The sequence below is a fragment of the Sorex araneus genome, chromosome X (genome assembly GCF_027595985.1).
Source record: "Sorex araneus isolate mSorAra2 chromosome X, mSorAra2.pri, whole genome shotgun sequence".
In the NCBI taxonomy this organism is placed as follows: Eukaryota; Metazoa; Chordata; class Mammalia; order Eulipotyphla; family Soricidae; genus Sorex; species Sorex araneus.
The window spans coordinates 367,288,446-367,307,280 of record NC_073313.1 but is presented as its reverse complement, the minus strand read 5'-3'; the positions used below and the strand labels follow the sequence as shown (position 1 = coordinate 367,307,280).

Below are 18,835 nucleotides of genomic sequence, written 5' to 3'. Positions count from 1 at the left end.
TGTGAAAGTGCAACAGTGCTATAGTGCTACACTTTATTAAAACACTGTCGTGTACTAAGTTGTTCATGATGATTTGTTACAGGCATTCAATTTTCCAACCCCAATCCACCACTGTCCCCTTCCCTCCACCATTGTCTCCAATTTTCCCAGCCACCCGTCAATCTTGCCCCCATAGCAGGCTCACAATAATATATTTTATGTTGCTTGTTACCAGTACACTGTTAATAGAATGACCAACAAATATTTCCTTAGAAGAAGATTACTATAAATTGTTGTATCTCATCACGGAGACAGAAAGACCTTATATGAGGGCTTCCTAAAATGTTACAAGGTAAGCTCTCTGGAGTTTGTTTCATAGTGAAGGGTTTGGGAGTTTCTCTAGAGGGTTGCATTCCTAAACTCAGAAATTTAAACATTTGGCATCTCCATATTTTAAAATGGTTCCAAAATAATTTTTTAAATGCATGACCTTTGGGTTCTGTCTACAATATTGACACATACATCTTACAGAAGTAAACAAATATGTATATTCCCCCCTTCCCCACCCTCAGTGAACTTCATAAGTGACAACAGTCATGCCCTCATTCAAAGAATGGGAATGACGGTTGTAAAGCAAGTTGCGGATGAACTGTTGGGGTGGAACGTGCTGAATTTAGAAGAAGTCCACACCGTTTGCTGCGAGAAGGTGGAGCAGGACGCGGCGAGGAGGATAGTGCACATGGTCCTGATGAAAGGCTCGGAGGCCTGCGACCTCTTCCTCAGATCCCTTGAAAAGTGGAATTATCCTCTGTTCCAGGACTTGAACGGACAAAGTAAGTGTCAGTAGGCTTGCAATTCTCCCGCAGAAAGAAACCAACAGCAGGACGCTGACCTGGGCTGTGACGGCTCTCTGCCCCCTCCCTCGGCGTGTCACTGGGCAGAAGGGAGGGCTGGGCAGGTGGGGGGGAAGCTCTGACGCTATAAGGAGAAAGAAATCCCCAAGGAGGGCCTTTGACGGTGACGCCAAGAAAGTCAGAAAGCAGGTGGTTTAGTGTAGTCTTTCTTCAAAATCGAACTGGACAACTCACCTACCATCCCCCTGAGAATAATTCGGGATCTCATGAGGGCTGCTTGTGGCAAGGGCCCAGCTGACTGACTCCATGGCCCTCAACACCTCCATAATCCTGATGCTTCTGTCACCGAACACTTCTATGATCCTAAGGTCCCATGATCCGAGCACCATCATAATTCTAAAGCCTCCATGACCCTATCACCTCTGTGACCAAATGTCTCAAACACCTCACGACCCAAATACCTCACGACTCAAACACTTCTATGGCCCAAATACCTCCATGACCCTAACACTTCCATAACCCTAGTGCTCTGTGACCCTAATGCTCCATGACCCTAACACCTCCATGACCATAGTGCCTCCGTGACCCTAATGCTCCGTGACCCTAATACCTCCATGACCCTAACACCTCCATGACCCTAGTGCCCCCGTGACCCTAATGCCTCCATGATCTTAATGCCTCCATGACCCTAACACTTCCATGACCCAAATGCCTCCATGACCCTAGTGCCTCCATGACCCTAACACCTCCATGACCCTAATACCTGCATGACCCAACACCTCCATGACCCAGTCACCTTCATAAGTCAGACGCCCCATGATCCTGACACCTCCATGACCGAGACACCTTCACAACCCAAGCACCACAGCTCTGTGACCCAAAGTTCTCTGTGAGCCAAATACCTCCATGACCCAGGCACCTCCATGACCCGAACATTTACAGGACCCTATCACTCCACGACCTGAATGCATCCAAGGACTTCCTGATTACTCCAGGACCCTAACACCGTGCTAAAGAGATCCTGACTGATCAACGGAGAGTGGTTCTGCTTTTCATGAAACACTGCTCTGGTTCCTTTAAGTCAGTCACTATTTCTTTCCTCAAGGTTCAAGTTACTAACCATCATTCTCCCCAAGTGCCCTTCGTTCTTATCCCACTTTCCTTACCCAAACACAGGCTCTCATTTGTTTTATTTTCCCCGCGGGGTAGGGTTGGCCTCACCCAGAGATGATTACTCCCAGCTCTGTGCTCAGGACTCGCTCCTGGTGGTGACGGACCCCTGCAGCGGGGTCTCAGGCAAGGCTTATGCTCGCTCTCTCTCACTCTCTTGCTTGCTCTCGCTCTCGCTCTCTCTCTCCGCCTGGCTCTGGCCCTGCTCCCCCGTTTCTAACCAAGAGCTGCAGGATGAACTGATGGACACTGACGGAACAGAAGACAACAGCCGGGAAGGCAGAGGAAAAGGTGGCAGGGGAAGTCCGGTCCTCGGGGCCAGCTTCCAACAGGGGCGGGAGATGAAAGTGGCCACGCAGGTGCGGGGCATCCCTCCCCTTCCCCCTCCCGATCTCAGGGCGGACCCCGCCTCCCCCCGCTTCAGCCTCGCTCTCCTTGCCCAGGTCTCAGCGGCGGCCAGCTGTCAGAAGCTGACCAGCTGACGCAGGACTTAAAGGACCTGTACCTGACCCCGTCTTTCCTGAACTTCTACCCGCTGGGGGACGACATCGACATCATCTTCAACCTGCAGAGCACCTTCACGGAGCCGGTGCTCTGGCGGAAGGACCTCCGCCACCGCCGCGTGGAGTCGCTGAGCCTGGGCGACCTGCTGCGCGCGCTGCAGAGCCCCTGCATCATCGAGGGCGAGTCGGCAAGGGCAAGTCCACGCTGCTGCAGCGCGTGGCCGTGCTCTGGGCGTCGGGCGCCTGCGCGGCTCTGGCCCGGTTCCGGTTCGTCTTCTTCGTGCGCCTGAGCAGGGCCCGGCGCGGGCTCTACGACACGCTGTGCGAGCAGCTGCTGGACGGCCCCGAGCGCGTGCCCCGGCGGCCCTTCCTGGCGCTGCTGCTGCGGCTCCGCCACCGGGTCCTCTTCCTCCTGGACGGCTACAACGAGTTCCGAGCCCAGGACTGCCCGGAGCTCGAGGGGCTCATCAAGCAGAACCACCGCTTCAAGAACATGGTGCTGGTCAGCACCACCACCGACTGCCTGTGCCACATCCGCCGGTTCGGCGCCCTGACGGCCGAGGTGGGGGACATGGCCGAGGACAGCGCGCGCGCCCTCATCCGCGGGGTGCTGGACCAGGAGCAGGCGGCCGGGCTGCTGCAGCAGCTGCGCGCGTCCCGGGCGCTGCGGAACCTCACGCGCACGCCGCTCTTCGTGGTCCTCGCGTGCGCGCTGCAGATGGGGCAGAGCGCGTTCCAGTGGAACACGCACACGGCGCTCTTCCGCACCTTCTACGACCTGCTGCTCCAGAAGAACCGGCACCGGCGGCCCGGGGTGGCCGCGGGGGACGTGGCGCGGAGCCTGGCGCGCTGCGGGGACCTGGCCCTGGACGGCGTCTTCTCGCGCCGCCGCGATTTCGACCTGGACGACGTGGCCAGCGCCCACGAGCCCGTGCTGCTGAGCACGGGGCTGCTCTGCAAGATCACGGCGCAGAGGCTCCGGCCCCAGTACCGGTTCTTCCACCAGGCCTTCCAGGAGTACGTGGCGGGCCGCCGGCTCAGCCAGCTGCTCACGTCCCGCGAGCCCGGGGACGTGGGCCGGGCGCGCGGCCTCCTGCGGCAGATGGGGGGCCTGGGCGACATCACCTCCAGGTACCGCAGCCTGCTCCTGTACACCTGCGGCTCGTCGGCGCGGGCCGCCCGCGAGGTCCTGGGCCACCTGGCGGCCGTGCAGGAGCGCGGCGGTGGCCCGCAGGGCCCGGCCCCCGCCCCGCCGCCGCCGTCGCCGTCAATGCCCCTCAGCGGCCGAGGCGTCCCGGAGCAGCACCCGCTCGGGGCCAGGAGCGTGGAAGCGTTGGCCGAGCTCGGCGTCCAGCTGTTCCGCGAGAGCCCCGACCAGCAGGCGCTGAGCCGCGACTTCGAAGCTTTCTTCCGCGGCAAGAGCCTGTGGATCGACTCCGAGCGCATCTCGGACGAGCTGATGGATTTCTTTGAGCACTTGCCCAACTGTGCCAGCGCGCTGGACTTGGTGAAGCTGGACCTCTCCGGGGGTCCTCTCGGGGCGCAGGCCCAGGGCACAGACAGCCCGCGGCCGGCCGGCAGCTGCATCCCCGGCCGGCCGTGTCTCTGTTCTTCAGCTGCAAACAGGAGTTCAAGCACCTGGAGGTGGCCCTGCGGGACTGGGGCAGGATGAACAGGCAGGACGTGAAGTACCTGGCGAAGATCTTCAGCTCCGCAGCCGGCCTCAGCCTGAAGGTGAAGCGCTGTGCCGGCCTGGCCGGGCACCTCGGCGCCATCCTGCGCAGCTGCAAGCACGTCGGAGCACTCGCGGTGGACGCCTGTCCTCTCACCCGGGAGGACGAGGAGAGCATCACAGCTGTGGCCAGCCTGGAAATCTTGCGAATTCACGCCATCCGGATGTCTCGGCTGCCGGGTACGGTAAAGCTCAGCCCTCTGCGGGCACCACTCGCGGCCCAAGGCCAGGGGCCTATTCGGCCCACATTCGAGCCGCAGAGCTGGCCTGGCCTGCAAGTTTCTCCAGGTTGCCAGCAGGTGCTGGGGCTTGGAAGGGAGGAGGGGGGCCGGGGTCTGGGGCGTCTTGGGGAGGGTGTCCAGAAGGTACGTAGTCTGGCCAGCTTTGCAGCTTGCATGGGAAAAAGGGAGTGTGTGCATATGAAGCCATCCATGTGGGCCCATGCAGGGGGTGTGTAGACACCTACACTGCCCAAATCGCAAAGACGTGTAGAGTCTCGGACTCTAGGGAGGAGTGTAGCCTGAACCGGAGAGAGAGGATAGGGGTTAAGGCAAAACGACAACCCTGATTTGATCCCTGGTACCACACAGGACCCAGAGAGAGAGAGAGAGAGAGAGAGAGAGAGAGAGAGAGAGAGAGAGAGAGAGAGAGAAAGGAAGAGAGAGAGTCATAGAGGCAGGCAGGGGTGGGGTGGGAGGGTAACAGGATATTGGTGGTAGGAAAAGTACACTGGTAGGGACTGGAGCGATAGCACACTGGGTAGGTTGTTTGCCTTGCACGCGGCTGACCCGGGTTCGATTCCCAGCATCCTATATGATCCCTTAGCACTGCCAGGAGTAATTCCTGAGTGCAGAGCCAGGAGTAACCCTTGTGCATCGCCAGGTGTGACTCAAAAAGAAAAAAAAAAGTACACTGGTGAAGGGACAGGTGTTGGGACATTATATGACTAAAACCCAATCACAAACAACTATGTATCTCACTGTGATTCAATTAAAAAATAAGCAAAAATTTTAGACAGCGTGATTCAGAATATGGTTTCATGCATCCAGTGATCTCAAGCTCATTCCTCGCCTAGATCTGCTTCCCTCCACCCTCGGGCCCCCAGCCACGCCCCAGCACCCCTGCGGGAAGCGCTAAGCTCTGTTCTCTGGGCTAGTTCTCAGGTTCTGTGCTAGTCCCGTGCAGCGTATGTCCTGCATCCGAGAGAATTCGGTCTGCCTGCTCCTCCGGTAGAACCCTCTCCACATCCATCCAGGTGGCAGCCGATTGCACGATTCCGTCTCTCTTGATAGCCAGCGTGTAGCCCGTTGTGTAGACGGGTCACGGTTTCTTTATCCACTCATTTGTTCTTGGACACGGGGGCTGTTCCCGGGTTTCAGCAATTGTGAGTAGCACTGCAATGAGTATTGGAGCGCAAATACGTTTTCTGAGTAGTGTTTGGGCCCTTGGGGTAGATGCCAAGTAGTAGGATTGCTGGGTCATGTGGGGTCTCAAATCTGTTTAATGAGAAGAATCTGTATTGTTTTCCAAAAAGGTCAAGCCAGTCGAGATACCCACCAGCAGTGGAGATGCTATGTGAACACTGATTGTTTATTTGTTTGGCTTTTTTTTTGGGGGGGGGTCATACCCGGTGATGCTCAGGTGTTACTCCTGGCTCTGCACTCAGGAATGACTCCTGGTGGTGCTCAGGGGACCATATGGGATGCCGGGGGTCGAACCCAAGTTGGCTGCGCGTGTGGCAAATGCCCTCCCCGCTGTGCTACTGCTCCAGCCCCAGTTGTCTGTTTTTGTGTGTGCTAGTCTCAGTGGCACGAGGTGAGATCTCATTGCTGTTGTGCGTCTTTTTGGTGTTTTGAGGGGTGAGGGTTGGAACACATCCGGTGGTGCTCAGGGAACCCTACATGGTGCCAAGGATTCAAACCTGGGTCTGGGGGATGTAGGCAAGTGTCCACCCGCTCAGGGACACTGAGAGTCCCGTGCAGAGCTCACTTTGCAGACCACAGCTCAGCTCCCCTGTCCTGACCCAGGACCACGGCCAGACATCAGCAGGCCACCTGCTCAGCGGGACGCGCTGGCCTCTCTCTTGCCCTTTGTTCTGGGCTAGCAGAGATTAGACTCAGGTCAAGTCTTTCTGGGCCACACCCCACTGTGCTCAGGGCTGACTCCTCGCTCTGTGCTCTGGGACCAGTGCTGGCAAGACTTGGGGGACCATGTGGGGTGCCAGGGATCAAACCTGGGTTGATTGCACACCAGACAAGCGCTTCAGCTGCTGTACTGTCGTTCCGGTCCCCCGTTTTTCTTTCAGTTGCTTGCTTTCCTTTGCAGGGGCAGGGGTTCACACTTGGCTATGCTCAGGGACTACTCCTGGCTCTGTGCTCAAAGATCACTCCTGGTGGAGAACAGGGGATTATGTATGGTGCCACGACTGATAAGGCAAGCGCTCTCTTTGCTGTGCTCTCTCTAGATCTGGCTTAGTCTTTCTTTCTTTTTTTTTTTCTTTTTGGGTCACACCTAACGATGCTCAGGGGTTACTCCTGGCTCTGCACTCAGGAATTGCCCCTGGCGGTGCTCAGGGGACCATATGGGATGCTGGGGATAGAACCTGGGTGGGCTGCGTGCAAGGCAAACACCCTACCCGCTGTGCTATCTCTCCAGCCCCTGGCTTAGTCTTTCTTATAGCTAAAAAAAAAATCTCCCTCTGTCACTGCAACCCAAGGTTGGCTTCTACTTTTGCCCTCCACGTTGCCACACAACCTTTGTTCAGCCCTCTTTAATGTCTGAACAATATTTCATTCCATGGGCTGGATCATCTCGTGTCCACGTAAGAAATGCAGGATGTTGGGACTGGAGCAATAGCATAGTGGGTAGGGCATTTGCCTTGCATGTGGCTGACCCAGGTTCGATTCCCAGCATCCCATATGGTCCCCTGAGCACTGCCAGGAGTAATTCCTGAGTGCATGAGCCAGGAGTAACCCCTGAGCATCACTGGACGTGACCCCAAAAGAAAAAAAAAAGAAATGCAGGATGTTTGTGGAGTGAAAAGTCAGCAGCAGAATCACTATATTCAAATTCTGCCATTGCGTTCAGCCTGTTTCCATGTGTTTGGAATGCCGCTGTAGTCAAGATGTTCGTCTCTGATCCAAAAAGACAGCTTTTGCTTTTGTACATTTTCTTTTTTGTAGTTTTTTTGTGTTTGGGCCACAACTGGAAGTGCTCAGGGGGCCGTATGGGATGCCAGAGATTGAGCCCAGGTCAGCCATGTGCAAGGCAAACACACTACTCACTGTACTATCAACTCGGCCCCTGATTTTATACATTTTCAATAATGAATTAAAGTCATTTATGCTGAATGTTCTATGTCTGATTAGGTTGCTTTTACATCAGGAGATTATTATTACAATCTTTTGTTTGTTAATGCAGATGCTTAAGCACTATCTATATTTTAAAATATAAAGCCAACATTCCCTTTCTTAGAATAAAGTACACTGTATTCTTTTACAGACCTATTCAGATTTTCCTCTTTAAATTTTCTCAATTGTCTTCACTCCTACTAAATTTTACATATTCCAAACTGCTGTACTACTGCATTGGTCCCTTACATACAATAGAAATTATTTAAATTTATATACTTTTAAGGAAATTTTCTAAAATTGACCGACTTATAATTTTGTGGGATGCCAGGAGATTAGCTCTGTTTGTCTATGAACAGGAGGCACGACTATTTTCACACACACAAAAGTGATATTTTTCCCCATATGAGGGGAGAGAAAGAAACCAAGTAACAGGACAACAAATGGTCAAAGCCATCAGAATTGAAGGTTTTGTCTATTGAGCTGAGATAACATGGGGAGGGGGAGGGGGACTGGGCTGGAGGGACCCAGGGACACTGGTGAAGGGAAGTGGTTTCTCTGGTTACGGGAATCCCCATGAAATGTGTGATCAGCAGTACTGTAGGGGCTGCAGCGACAGTCCAGCAAGGGGGGCTCTTGCTCGCACACAGATGACCTGGATTCAATCCCTGGGACCCCATATGGTCTACACTCAGCCCTACCAGGGCTGATTCCTGAGTGCAGAGCCAGGAGCAAGCCCTGAGCATCACTGGATATGGCCAAACCGCCCCGTAAAAAACACCCAGTATTGTAAATCCCAGTACCTCAATAAAATTGGTTTAAAAAAAAGTTTGTTTGTTTTTTTTGCTTTTTGGATCACACCCAGCAATGCACAGGGGTTATTCCTGGCTTTACACTCAGGCTTTATCCCCTGGCGGTGCTCGGGGGACCATATGGGATGCTGGGAATCGAACCCGGGTCAGCCGTGTGCAAGGCAAACACCCTACCCGCTGTGCTATCACTCCAGCCCCAAGTTTAATTTTTTTTTTTTTTGCTTTTTGGTTCACACCTAACGATGCTCAGGGGTTACTCCTGGCTCTGCACTCAGGAATTACTCCTGGCAGTGCTCAGGGGACCATATAGGATGCTGGGAATCAAACCCAGGATGACCGCATGCAAGGCAAACACCCTACCCGCTGTGCGATCGCTCCAGCTCCTGAAATTTTTTAAATACACCTTTTATGCTGATTTTATTTAGTGTCTATTATGTCCAGTGACAAAATCTTTTGATTAGCAATGAAAAGTGAGCGCTGGCCTCAGTCTGATCCCTGGCTTTCCCGGCAGGCGGCCTGACCGACAGCGTGGGGAACCTGGAGAACCTAACCACGCTCGTCCTGGAGCGCGTGCAGCTGAACGAGGAGGACGCCGTGAAGCTGGGTAGGACTGCCGGAACTGTGGGAGAACGAGCGGTGATACTGCCTATTAGAAGAACAATGACTTCATGTGCTTTTTATTTTGCTTTGTATTTGGGCCACACCCAGGTCTCAGGGCTGACTCCTGGCTCTGTGCTCAGGGGACTCTGTGGGACGTTGGGGATTGAACATGGGCCTGCCACGTGCAAGGCAAGTGCCCTCCCTCTGTCCTATCGCTCCAGGCCCTAGTCCATGATTCAAAGTCTGAGGTAGGGGTTGTTAACACTCTGCCACAGGCCTGGCAGGTGGCTGGGAGACGTTCTGGGGGGCGCTGGCGTGCAGGCTCAGCCTTGGGTTTGAGCTGCGGCATCATTTGGTCCTCTGAGCACTGTGGCCCCAGGATGGGAATAGCAGCCTGGAGCACTGCCACTGAGCTTTCCCTCCCAGATGAGGGAGGTTCTAGAACGTCTGCAGTGAAGTGCTGAGTCCAGGGACTCTGCCTCCCGCTGAACTTGCAGCATTAGCTGTGATGCCCCTGGGTGCCCCCCACGCGGGCTCTGAGCACGCCAGGGATCTGCAGGGTGCTCGGGGAGCACCTCCCACTCGGAACTCTCAGGGGAGCCGGGGGAAGTGCCCAGAGGGCTCACTTCTATGAGACGCCATGTCAAAGGGCACCGTGGTACCCTGGGCTGGAGCCATGGCACAGTGGGGAGGGTGCTTGCCTGGCACGTGGCCGGCCGGGGTCCATCCCTGGCACCCCGCGCGCTCTGCCAGTCCCCAGCAGGAGCGGTCTCTGAGCAGAGAGCCAGGAGCCAGCCCTGAGCGCGGGCAGCTGTGCCCCCAAACCCAAACCAAGCCACCACACCTTTGACCTCTGCGGGAGGCCACACCGGCCTGTGCTCGGGGCTCCTCCCGCCTCTGAGCTGCCCCTCGGGAGGGCGGGGCGCTGGGGTCCAAGCACCCTCAGCCCAGCGAGCGAGCTCTCCCGCCAACACCGCGTACCTGTCTGTCCGCCTCTGCTTCTCTCACACGCCGTGCGGGCCTGAGCCCAGACCGTGCCCTAGCGCCGTCACGTCCCTCTGAGTGACCTCTGCACGGTGCAGGCCTGTACAGTGACAGTGGGATGCAAACCAGCCATTCTCTACAGGGGGGTGGGGCCTCACTCACCCGGATGGACTCCCAGCTCTGTGCTCAGGGATCCCTCCTGGCCGTGCTCGGAGCGTATGTGGGGCTGGGCTGACCTGGGGTCAGCATGGCTGAGGCACTCAGCTTACCTGCTGTGCTATCACTCCTGCCCCGCCCCCCCGTGTGGCTCTTGATAACCCCAGGTTTCCAGGTGATCGTTGGGTTTATTTTTGGGGGAGGGGTCACACCCAGCGATGCTCAGGGGTTACTCCTGGCTCTGCACTCAGGAGTTACTCCTGGCAGTGCTTTGGGCACCATATGGGATGGCGGGGATTGAACCCAGGTCGGCCGCGTGCAAGGCAAACGCCCTCCCCGCTGTGCTATGGCTCCGGCCCAGCCGAGTTATCGTTCTCAACCTCCTTTTCAGCCTGTCGCTTTGCGGTTCGCTCCAAAGCACGAGATCACTAATGCGCCTCCTTCCCGGCAGCCGAAGGCCTGACGAGGCTGAAGAAGGTGCTGGTGCTGAGTTTGAGCGGCTCGCCCGGGGTTGGGGCGGGAATAGATCACATCGCCAGGGCCCTCTCGGCCCAGCCGCGGGACCTTGAGGAAATGCGCTTGGTCTCCTGCTGCCTGTCGGCCAGCGCCACCAGGACCCTCGGTAAGAAGCTGCAGAGGGACCCACCCTGCAGTGCTCAGGCTGGCGCTCTCATGAGACTTGCTATGGAGGAGAGCCGGGCAGGGAGTGTGGACGTGTGTGTGTGTGTGTGTGTGTGTGTGTGTGTGTGTGTGTGTGTGTGTGTGTGTGTGTGTATGTGAGAGAGACTCAGGCTGGCCTTACATATTCCAGGCTTGGGCTCTTCCGATGAGGCACATCTCTGGCCCCATATTATGCCTATTTTTTGCCAATTTTTCCCATGGAGTCAAATTTTATTCTCCATGGATAATAGGAATGTTTCAGAACAACCTACTAAGTTGTTGTGTTATTTATTTGGTTTGTTTTGGTTTTGGGTCACTCTGCTCAGGGCTTACTCCCAGCCCTGTCCTCAGGGATGACCCCTGGCAGGGTTTGGGGACCACAGCAGAGGGGAGGGTGAGAATGGATCCTGGGTTAGCCACGTGCAAGGCAAGCGCCCTACCTGCTGTACTACTGCTCTGGCCCCAGGTTATCATTTTAATTTTGAGAGGGGAAAAGGACAGAAAGAAGAAATGGGTGTTTGAAACTTAGCATGCGGCCTGCTTAGTACAGAGCTGCCAAGTAAGTCATCAGATGAGCAAATAGATGGTTGAGAAGCAGGATGAGAAGAGTTTCCAGGTTTGCATAAATCAGTTAATAAAATTGGGGGCTGGAGCAATAGCACAGCGGGTAGGGTGTTTGCCTTGCACATGGCTGACCCGGGTTCGATTCCCAGCATCCCATATGGTCCCACTGAGTGTAGAGCCAGGAGTAACCCCTGTGCATCGCCAGGTGTGACTCAAAAAGAAAAAAAAAAAAGAACTCGGGGCTAGAGCGATAGCACAGTGGGTAGGGCATTTGCCTTGCACACGGCCAACCCAAGTTTGATTCCCAGCATCCCATATGGTCCCATGAGCACTGCCAGGAGTGATTCCTGAGTACAGAGCCAAAAGTAACCCCTGAGCATCGCCAGGTGTGACCCCCCCAAAAAAAAAGAAAAGGAAAGAAAAGAAGAACTCAGGGGCCAGAGCGATAGTACAGCGGGTAGGACACTTGCCTTGCACATAGCCGACCCGGGTTTGATCCCTAGAATCCCATTTGCCCCCCCCCCCACAAGCGCTGCCAGGAATAACCCCCGAGCATCGCCATGTATGATCTAAAAATCCAATAAATTAATAAATAAAATAAGGACTCAGAATTCTTCTAAGGATATTTCTGAATGTTCATATTGCTTCCTGCAAATCTTTTCTTTTGGATTTTTTTCCAGCACAGAATCTTCACAATTTGGCCAGACTGGTCGTTCTTGATTTATCTGAAAATCACCTGGGAAAGGATGGAAATGAAGCGCTCCATGACCTGAGTAAGAATGACAATTGAGCCCCCCTCAGATGACTGCCTTTTGGGGAAAACAGGCTAACTCCAGAAGCTCCTTCTACACCCCCCCCACCAGAAGCCCCTTCAGGAAGCCCACTAGTCCTTCCCACACCACCTGAAACCATGCGCCCTTGACCATTGAGCCACACAGCCCCGCCGTGCTGGGCCCGAGTGTGCTTTGCCTCGCCAGGGCCAGGGCCATGAAGTACCTGACACCTGACACAGATTTACTCCAGGAGTTAGGAACAAGATGTTACAGCTGTGAGAGAGATGCTGTGACTGTGTTAAACTCAAACCAACAATGACTCTCTATTTATTTATTTATTTTGCTTTTGGGGGGTCACACTCGGCGATGCTCAGGGGTTACTCCTGGCTCATGCACTCAGAAATGACTCCTGGTGGTGCTCAGGGGACCATATGGGATGCTGGGAATCGAACCCAAGTTGGCCACATGCAAGGCAAATGCCCTACCCGCTGTGCTATCGCTCCAGTCCCACAATGACGACTTTCTAGATTTGCTTTAAACTCGACAGAAATGGGGGCTGGAGCAACAGCAGGTAGGCATTTGCCTTGTACGAGGTCAACCTCAGTTCAATCCTTGCCCTCCCGCCTGGTCCCTGAGCACTGCCAGGAGTGATTCCCGAGTGCAGAGCCAGGAGGAACCCCTGTGCATCGCCAGGTGTGCCCCTAAAACAAACAAAAAGATACATAAAATCAAATCTCTAGAAAGAGATTGGAAGGGAGACCTCCAGGGACTGAGATCTCATGTGTGTGTGTGTGTGTGTGTGTATTCCCCCAAAATTAACAAAAATTAAATCTTGGGGCCAGAGAGACCGTACTTGCCTGACACACCACTGGCCTGGGCTCAGTCCCCAGCACCACAGTGATCTCCTGAGCCCCAGCAGAGTAATCCCTGAGCACTGCTGTGTGTGGCCCCAAAAAAGCAAACGATAAAAATATAGAGGCTGAAGAGATAGTGCAGGGTCTAAGGCTCTTCCCGGCACACAGCCAGCCCCAGTCCCATTCATGGCACCACATGTGGTCCCCAAGCAAGTCCTGCCAGGAATGACCCCTGAGCACAGAGCCAAGAGCAAGCCCTGAGCACCACTGAGTGGAGCCCAAACACCAAAACCAAAAACCAAACGAAACCACCAAAATCTACACAAAGAAAGCGTTTTAATGAGGATGAAGCCAGATGCCCGTGTTTCTACACTCCAGAATGCAGTCCATAGAAAGTAGCAAGCCCCAAATACGAGCTTCATAGAGCGCTGAGTAGGTACAGAGAAAAAGGTCACCCACAAATCACCCCTGTGTTTTGTCACTGTGTTTTGTTTGGTGTTTCATTTTTCTTTTTTTCCTTTTTTGCTTTTTGGTTCACACCCAGCAATGCACAGGGGTTCCTCCTGGCTCTGCACTCAGGAATTATTCCTGACAGTGCTTAGGAGACCACATAGGGTGCTGGGAATCAAACCTGGGTCGGCCGCGTGCAAGGCAAACACCCTCCCCACTGTGCTATCGCTCCAGCCCGCACCCCCCCCCCCCGTTTGGTTTTTTGACCACAAAGCGGTACTCAAGGGTGTTTGGCGACACTGGGGAGTCTCGCTCAGGGGACCCGGCGGTGCCTGGGACAAACCGGGGCCTCCTGCATACAGACATGCACTCAGGCCTGTGCCCTCTCTCCCTGGCCCCCTCTGATGGATCCCGAGAGAAGGCACCTTCCTGACCTGCCTCTGGTTAAGTTGACAGACTGAACATTCTGGAGCGCCTGACGGAGCTGAGGCTGCCAAGCGGGAGCGGCTTCCGGGGGGCCCTGCCACGCCTGCTGGGGCAGCTGGAGCGAGCACCGCAGCTCACCACGCTGGGGCTGAGGAACTGGGGCCTGACGGACGCCGAGACGGGGCCTCTAGGTGGGTGCCCCTGCCAGCCCGGACACACCCCGAGCTGCTAGAGCCCCTTCTCCTACTCCTCTCTTCGTTTCTGCCTCCTCCCCCTTAATGCAAAGTTATTTATAGAGTGCGCGGAAGTGGAGCAGTAAAACGATCTAACAACCTGCCAGGTTGGGAGGCCGGAGAAACAGGTCAGCAGGCAGCACGCGGATCCTCGCATGTGGCCAACCCGGGTTCAAGCCTCAGAAGCCCCGTACGGTCCCCTGAGCCCCACCAGGAGTCAGCCCTGGGCACAGAGCCAGGAGTCAGCCCTGGGCACAGAGCCAGGAGTCAGCCCTGAGCACAGAGCCAGGAGTCAGCCCTGAGCACAGAGCCAGGAGTCTGCCCTGACGCTTGGGTGTGGTCCAGAAACAAAACAAAAACGCTGCCAGACTTTCAGCATTTCTCCTGGCGGACAGGAAAACCGTTTACGTTCTCGACCAGGCACCGGACCTGAGTCTTTCTCTCCCTGACCTTCCCCTCGGAACTTCCTGAGGCTTGAACTCATCTGCCAGATGTTGAAAACACGTGCAGGTGAAGGCGGCTCTCTCTAGAGGGGACCTGAGGGCGCACAGGTACAGCTGGGTCTGACGTGGACGGCCAAGCCCCGCACGGCGGGCACTTGTCTCCTGGTGGTGGCGGCGGCTGGAACTGCAGGACAGGGGCTGGAGCCGGCACTCAGAGCTGGGGCTGGGCAGGTCCATGCGGGAGCAGGCCGTGGGTTGGGCCCCCCTGAGCTGTGGCCTCTTCAGGGGTCAGCCTGGGAAGGTCACCTGTCACCTGGGTGGCCTCCTGCCGGGGGAAGTACAGGTCCCGGCGCTCTGGAAGAGGCCGGCCCAGCTGCCCTCGCTGCCCTCGGGGGTGGTCCAGTCCGGCATTTGTCAACGTCCTCTGGCCAAGTTCCCTTCTGACCTCGTTTCCTTTTTGTGACCCCTGGACTGTTTGGCTTCCCCGTGCCATGACCCCCAGTGATGCCAGTGTTACCCGTGGCTCCCTTTGGCTATCCAGGGGCCCACCGGGGACTGGATGGCCCCTGGCGGAAAGACCTGACCTTTCACCCTTTTGTCCTTCTCGGTCCCCACGAAGCACAAAGCACTTTGTGGCGTTGTGCTCGGGGTGAAACTGGGCGTGGCCACCCAAGGGCACTCAGGATCCCTCCTGGAAGTGCTCAGGGACCCGTATGGGATGTCGGGGATCAAACACTGGTCGGCCATGTGCAAGGCAGCTGCTCTACCCGCTGTACTATCTCTCTGACCCTGGGAGTTTTGGGCTTTTGTGCGTTTGGTTTTTTGAGTACAGTACCCAGTACCAGGCGTACTCCTGGCTCTGCACTCAGGGCTCACTCCTGGAGGTGCTTGGAGGACTCTATGGGATGCAGAGCCTCGAACCCTGGGTTGGCCGCGTGCAACACAAGTACTTTACTGGCTCTACTATGGCTCGGGCTCACTCCTGGCCATTTCCTAGCTGTCAGCCACCATCCGAGATCAGAGCTGGCTTTGGGTTTCCTATTCCCATTTTTATCACAATTGCTGAAACTTCCATGGCCCAGAGTATCACGAGGCAGTTCAGGCAGTGACACTGAGGGGCGGATGTGTGTGAAATGTAGGAAGCGGATGCGCCGTGGAGCCTCTCATTAAGCAAAGACTCACTGGGGTCCAGGGAGAAAAGAGATGTGGCAGGCCAGGTATGAAATTAGACGCAGTGGTTGGGTCTACTTCAACCCCCATGCTCTAAGCCTGGATTGTTCTTTTTTTTTTTTTTTTTTTTGTTTTTGGGTCACACCTGGCGATGCACAGGGGTTACTTCTGGCTCTGTACTCAGGAATTACTCCTGGCGGTGCTCAGGGGACCATATGGGATGCTGGGATTTGAACCCGGGTCGGCCGCGTGCAAGGCAAACGCCCTACCTGCTGTGCTATCGCTCCAGCCCCCCTGGATTGTTCTTAATTTTCCACCTTTCCACTTGGGCCACAGAAGAAATTACATAATTACAACTAGAAAGAAAATACTACATATCAAAAGATGTGACTTTCAGCAAAAGGAGGACTTGAAAGAAAAATCAGTCTTAAATGGTATCAGAATGGAAGAAGGGCTCTGAGTAACAGTATGGGGAAGGTGCTTATTGTGCAGGCAGCCGGCCTGGGTCCAACCCCAGTACCAAACATGGTCCCCAGAGCACGTCCAGGAGTGATGCCCAGGTCAGAGCCAGGAGTAAGCACTCAGCACCACTTGTGTGGCCCCAGAACAAAAGTTTGTTTCTTTCTTTTAAATGAATGAGGCTCTGATATCAGGAGCTAGAAAAAGAACACAAACAACTCCAAGATAATAAATATAAGACTACAGATCAATCTGAAGAAAAACTAAAACACAGTAAGATTTAAAGCTTTAGGGCTGGAGAGACTAGTACCATAGGTAGGGCGTTTTTCTTGCACGCAGCCAACCCAAGTTGGTCCCCGACCCCCAGTGGCATACCATATGGTCCCCTGAGCCCTCCAGGATTTACCCACCCCCAAGGGCTGCAGGGTGTGGCCCCCCAAAAAAATAAAACAAACAAAAAATAAATGTAAAGCTTTAGTTATTTTTTAAAAAGACTTGCAGGGCCCCAGAGAGAATAAGCTCAAAGTTAAAATAAGCTCCATGCTTTGGCCTGTCCCCTGCCATTACCTGGCCCCAGTTACCACTGTGACCTCCGAGCACAGAGCTGGGAGCACCCATGAGCCCAGTAGCCCACCCTAAATTAAAATTTGAGAGAATAAAAGAGGAACAGGTCTGTGAGAGGCAACTCAGCCAGTGGAGCACAAGCCTTACGCGTGGGAGTCCTGGGTTTGATCCCCGGCACCGCCTCACACCCAGCATGGGCATGCCCCCCCCCCCCCGCCAGCAAGTCAACGAGCAAATGAATTCAAGAGCGTAAGGGCTTCAGCGATAGGACAGAGGGCAGGAGACTTGCCATGCACATGGCTGAAGAGGTTCAATCCCCAGCATCCCACACGGTCCCCCAAGCACTGCCAGGAGTAATTCCTGAGTGCAGAGCCAGGAGTAACCCCTGTACATGGCTGGGTGTGACCCCCCCAAAAAAAAAGAGAGAATAATGGGCTGAAGTGATAGGACAGAGCAGGGCACTTGCCATGCCAATGGCTGAATAGGGTGCGATCCCCGGTAACCCACATGGTCCCCCAAGCACTGCTGAGAGTAATCACTGAGTGCAGAGTCAGGACTAGCCCCTGAGCATCGCCAGATGTGACCCAAAAACAAACCTCCCAAAACCTGCCCAAAAAAAACAAGACCATAATGAGAATAGATAAGGCAAGACTAATCATTTAAAAAAAATAGTAAAAAAGAAAAAAAAATTAGGATGGAAACAAACACGAAGCAGCCTTACTCTTCATCAACAAAAGTCGAAGGAGCCTGGGAGACTGTACCAGGCTTCAGGGGCCTGCCCCACACACGTGGTACCCTGGTTTGATTCAAGCACCACACAGTCCCCTGAGCACCAACCGAGGAGCAGCCGAGGAGTAGCTCTGGGTATGACCCCAAACCAAAAAAACCAATTCTGCCTCCTACCAACTACTTATGTCTGTTTCTTCCACCCAGGTACGTTTCTGGAGAAGACGCCACTGAAACACTTGCAGCAGCTGGATCTGGCGGGAAACTGCGTGAGCAGTGACGGATGGTTTGCCTTCCTGGGCGTACTGGAGAATCTTGAGCAGTTGGTGTCCTTTGACTTCAGCTCTGAGAGCTTTCTGCCCGATGCCCCACTGGTCAGGAAACTCGGCCGGGTGCTGTACAGTTTACCTTCTCTGCAGGAAGCCAGGCTTATTGGGTGGGAGTTTGATGATTATGACCTCAGTGTTGTTAAAGGCGATTTTAAACTGGTCACTGCTTAGAAAAAGTGATGGGGGTTGGGGCTTGGAGCCCAGGAATGATGGAGGACCCCATTACTTTCGGGCTGGTGATTTATAAACCATTGCTCAGAGACTTAGAGAAAGAAGGGGCCGGAGAGATAGTACAGGAGGTAAGATGTTTGCCTTCCATAGGGCCAACCCAAGTTCTAATTCCTGACATCATATATGCTCCTGAATATTTTAGGGGTCACTCTTGAGCACAGAGCCAGGAATAACCTCAAGTGCCACTGATAAGTCCCTAAAACCAAAAGCTTTTAGAATTAAAGCAAAAAGAGAAGAGGGCTGGATAATAAACGGATTAGGCACTTGAACTGCATGCGGCCATCCCCAGTTTGATCGCTGGCACCATATGGTCCCCAGAACACCACCAGGAGTGATCCCTGAGTGAAGGCCAAGAGGGAGCCCTTAGAGTGTCTGGGTGTGGTCCAAGACAGAAAAAGGAAGGAAGAAAGGACATGCCTGACAATGTACAGCTGAAAACAGTCCTCACCAGCGCTGTAACTCACCCTTCTACACTTCTTCCTCCTTCCCTGATACAAACTCAGCCTATGGTCCCATCTGCTTCTTTCACTCCATCATCGGGACAAAAGAGGGAGCACTTTGAGGGCCTGAGAATGAGTTCTGAGTCTCTCCTGACGACTAGAATAAACAGCTTGTGAAATGAGTCTTGTTCATCCACGTGTTCCCCTTAGCCTGAGAACGAAGGTCACAAAAATGGATATGCTGTACACTCATTTACTCAGTACAATTAGCATGGACTGGACTCTCAATAAGTATTTGTTGGAAATAAAAAATAATAATAATTATTATTATATACAAATAAATAAATAAATAAAGTAAAGCACAGGGAAAGAT

General features: G+C 54.3%; 1 protein-coding gene across 1 annotated transcript; it reads left to right on the top strand.

Moving 5' to 3' along the window:
* The first annotated feature begins 592 nt into the window (after positions 1–592).
* Positions 593–17,962, top strand: NLRC4 (NLR family CARD domain containing 4). The gene is given in 9 exon segments (XM_055123026.1): positions 593–822; positions 2,454–2,689; positions 2,692–4,056; positions 4,059–4,418; positions 8,912–9,004; positions 10,592–10,762; positions 12,045–12,137; positions 13,891–14,058; positions 17,670–17,962. Coding segments are annotated over 9 exon segments (3,009 nt in total).
* Positions 17,963–18,835: the final 873 nt, after the last annotated feature.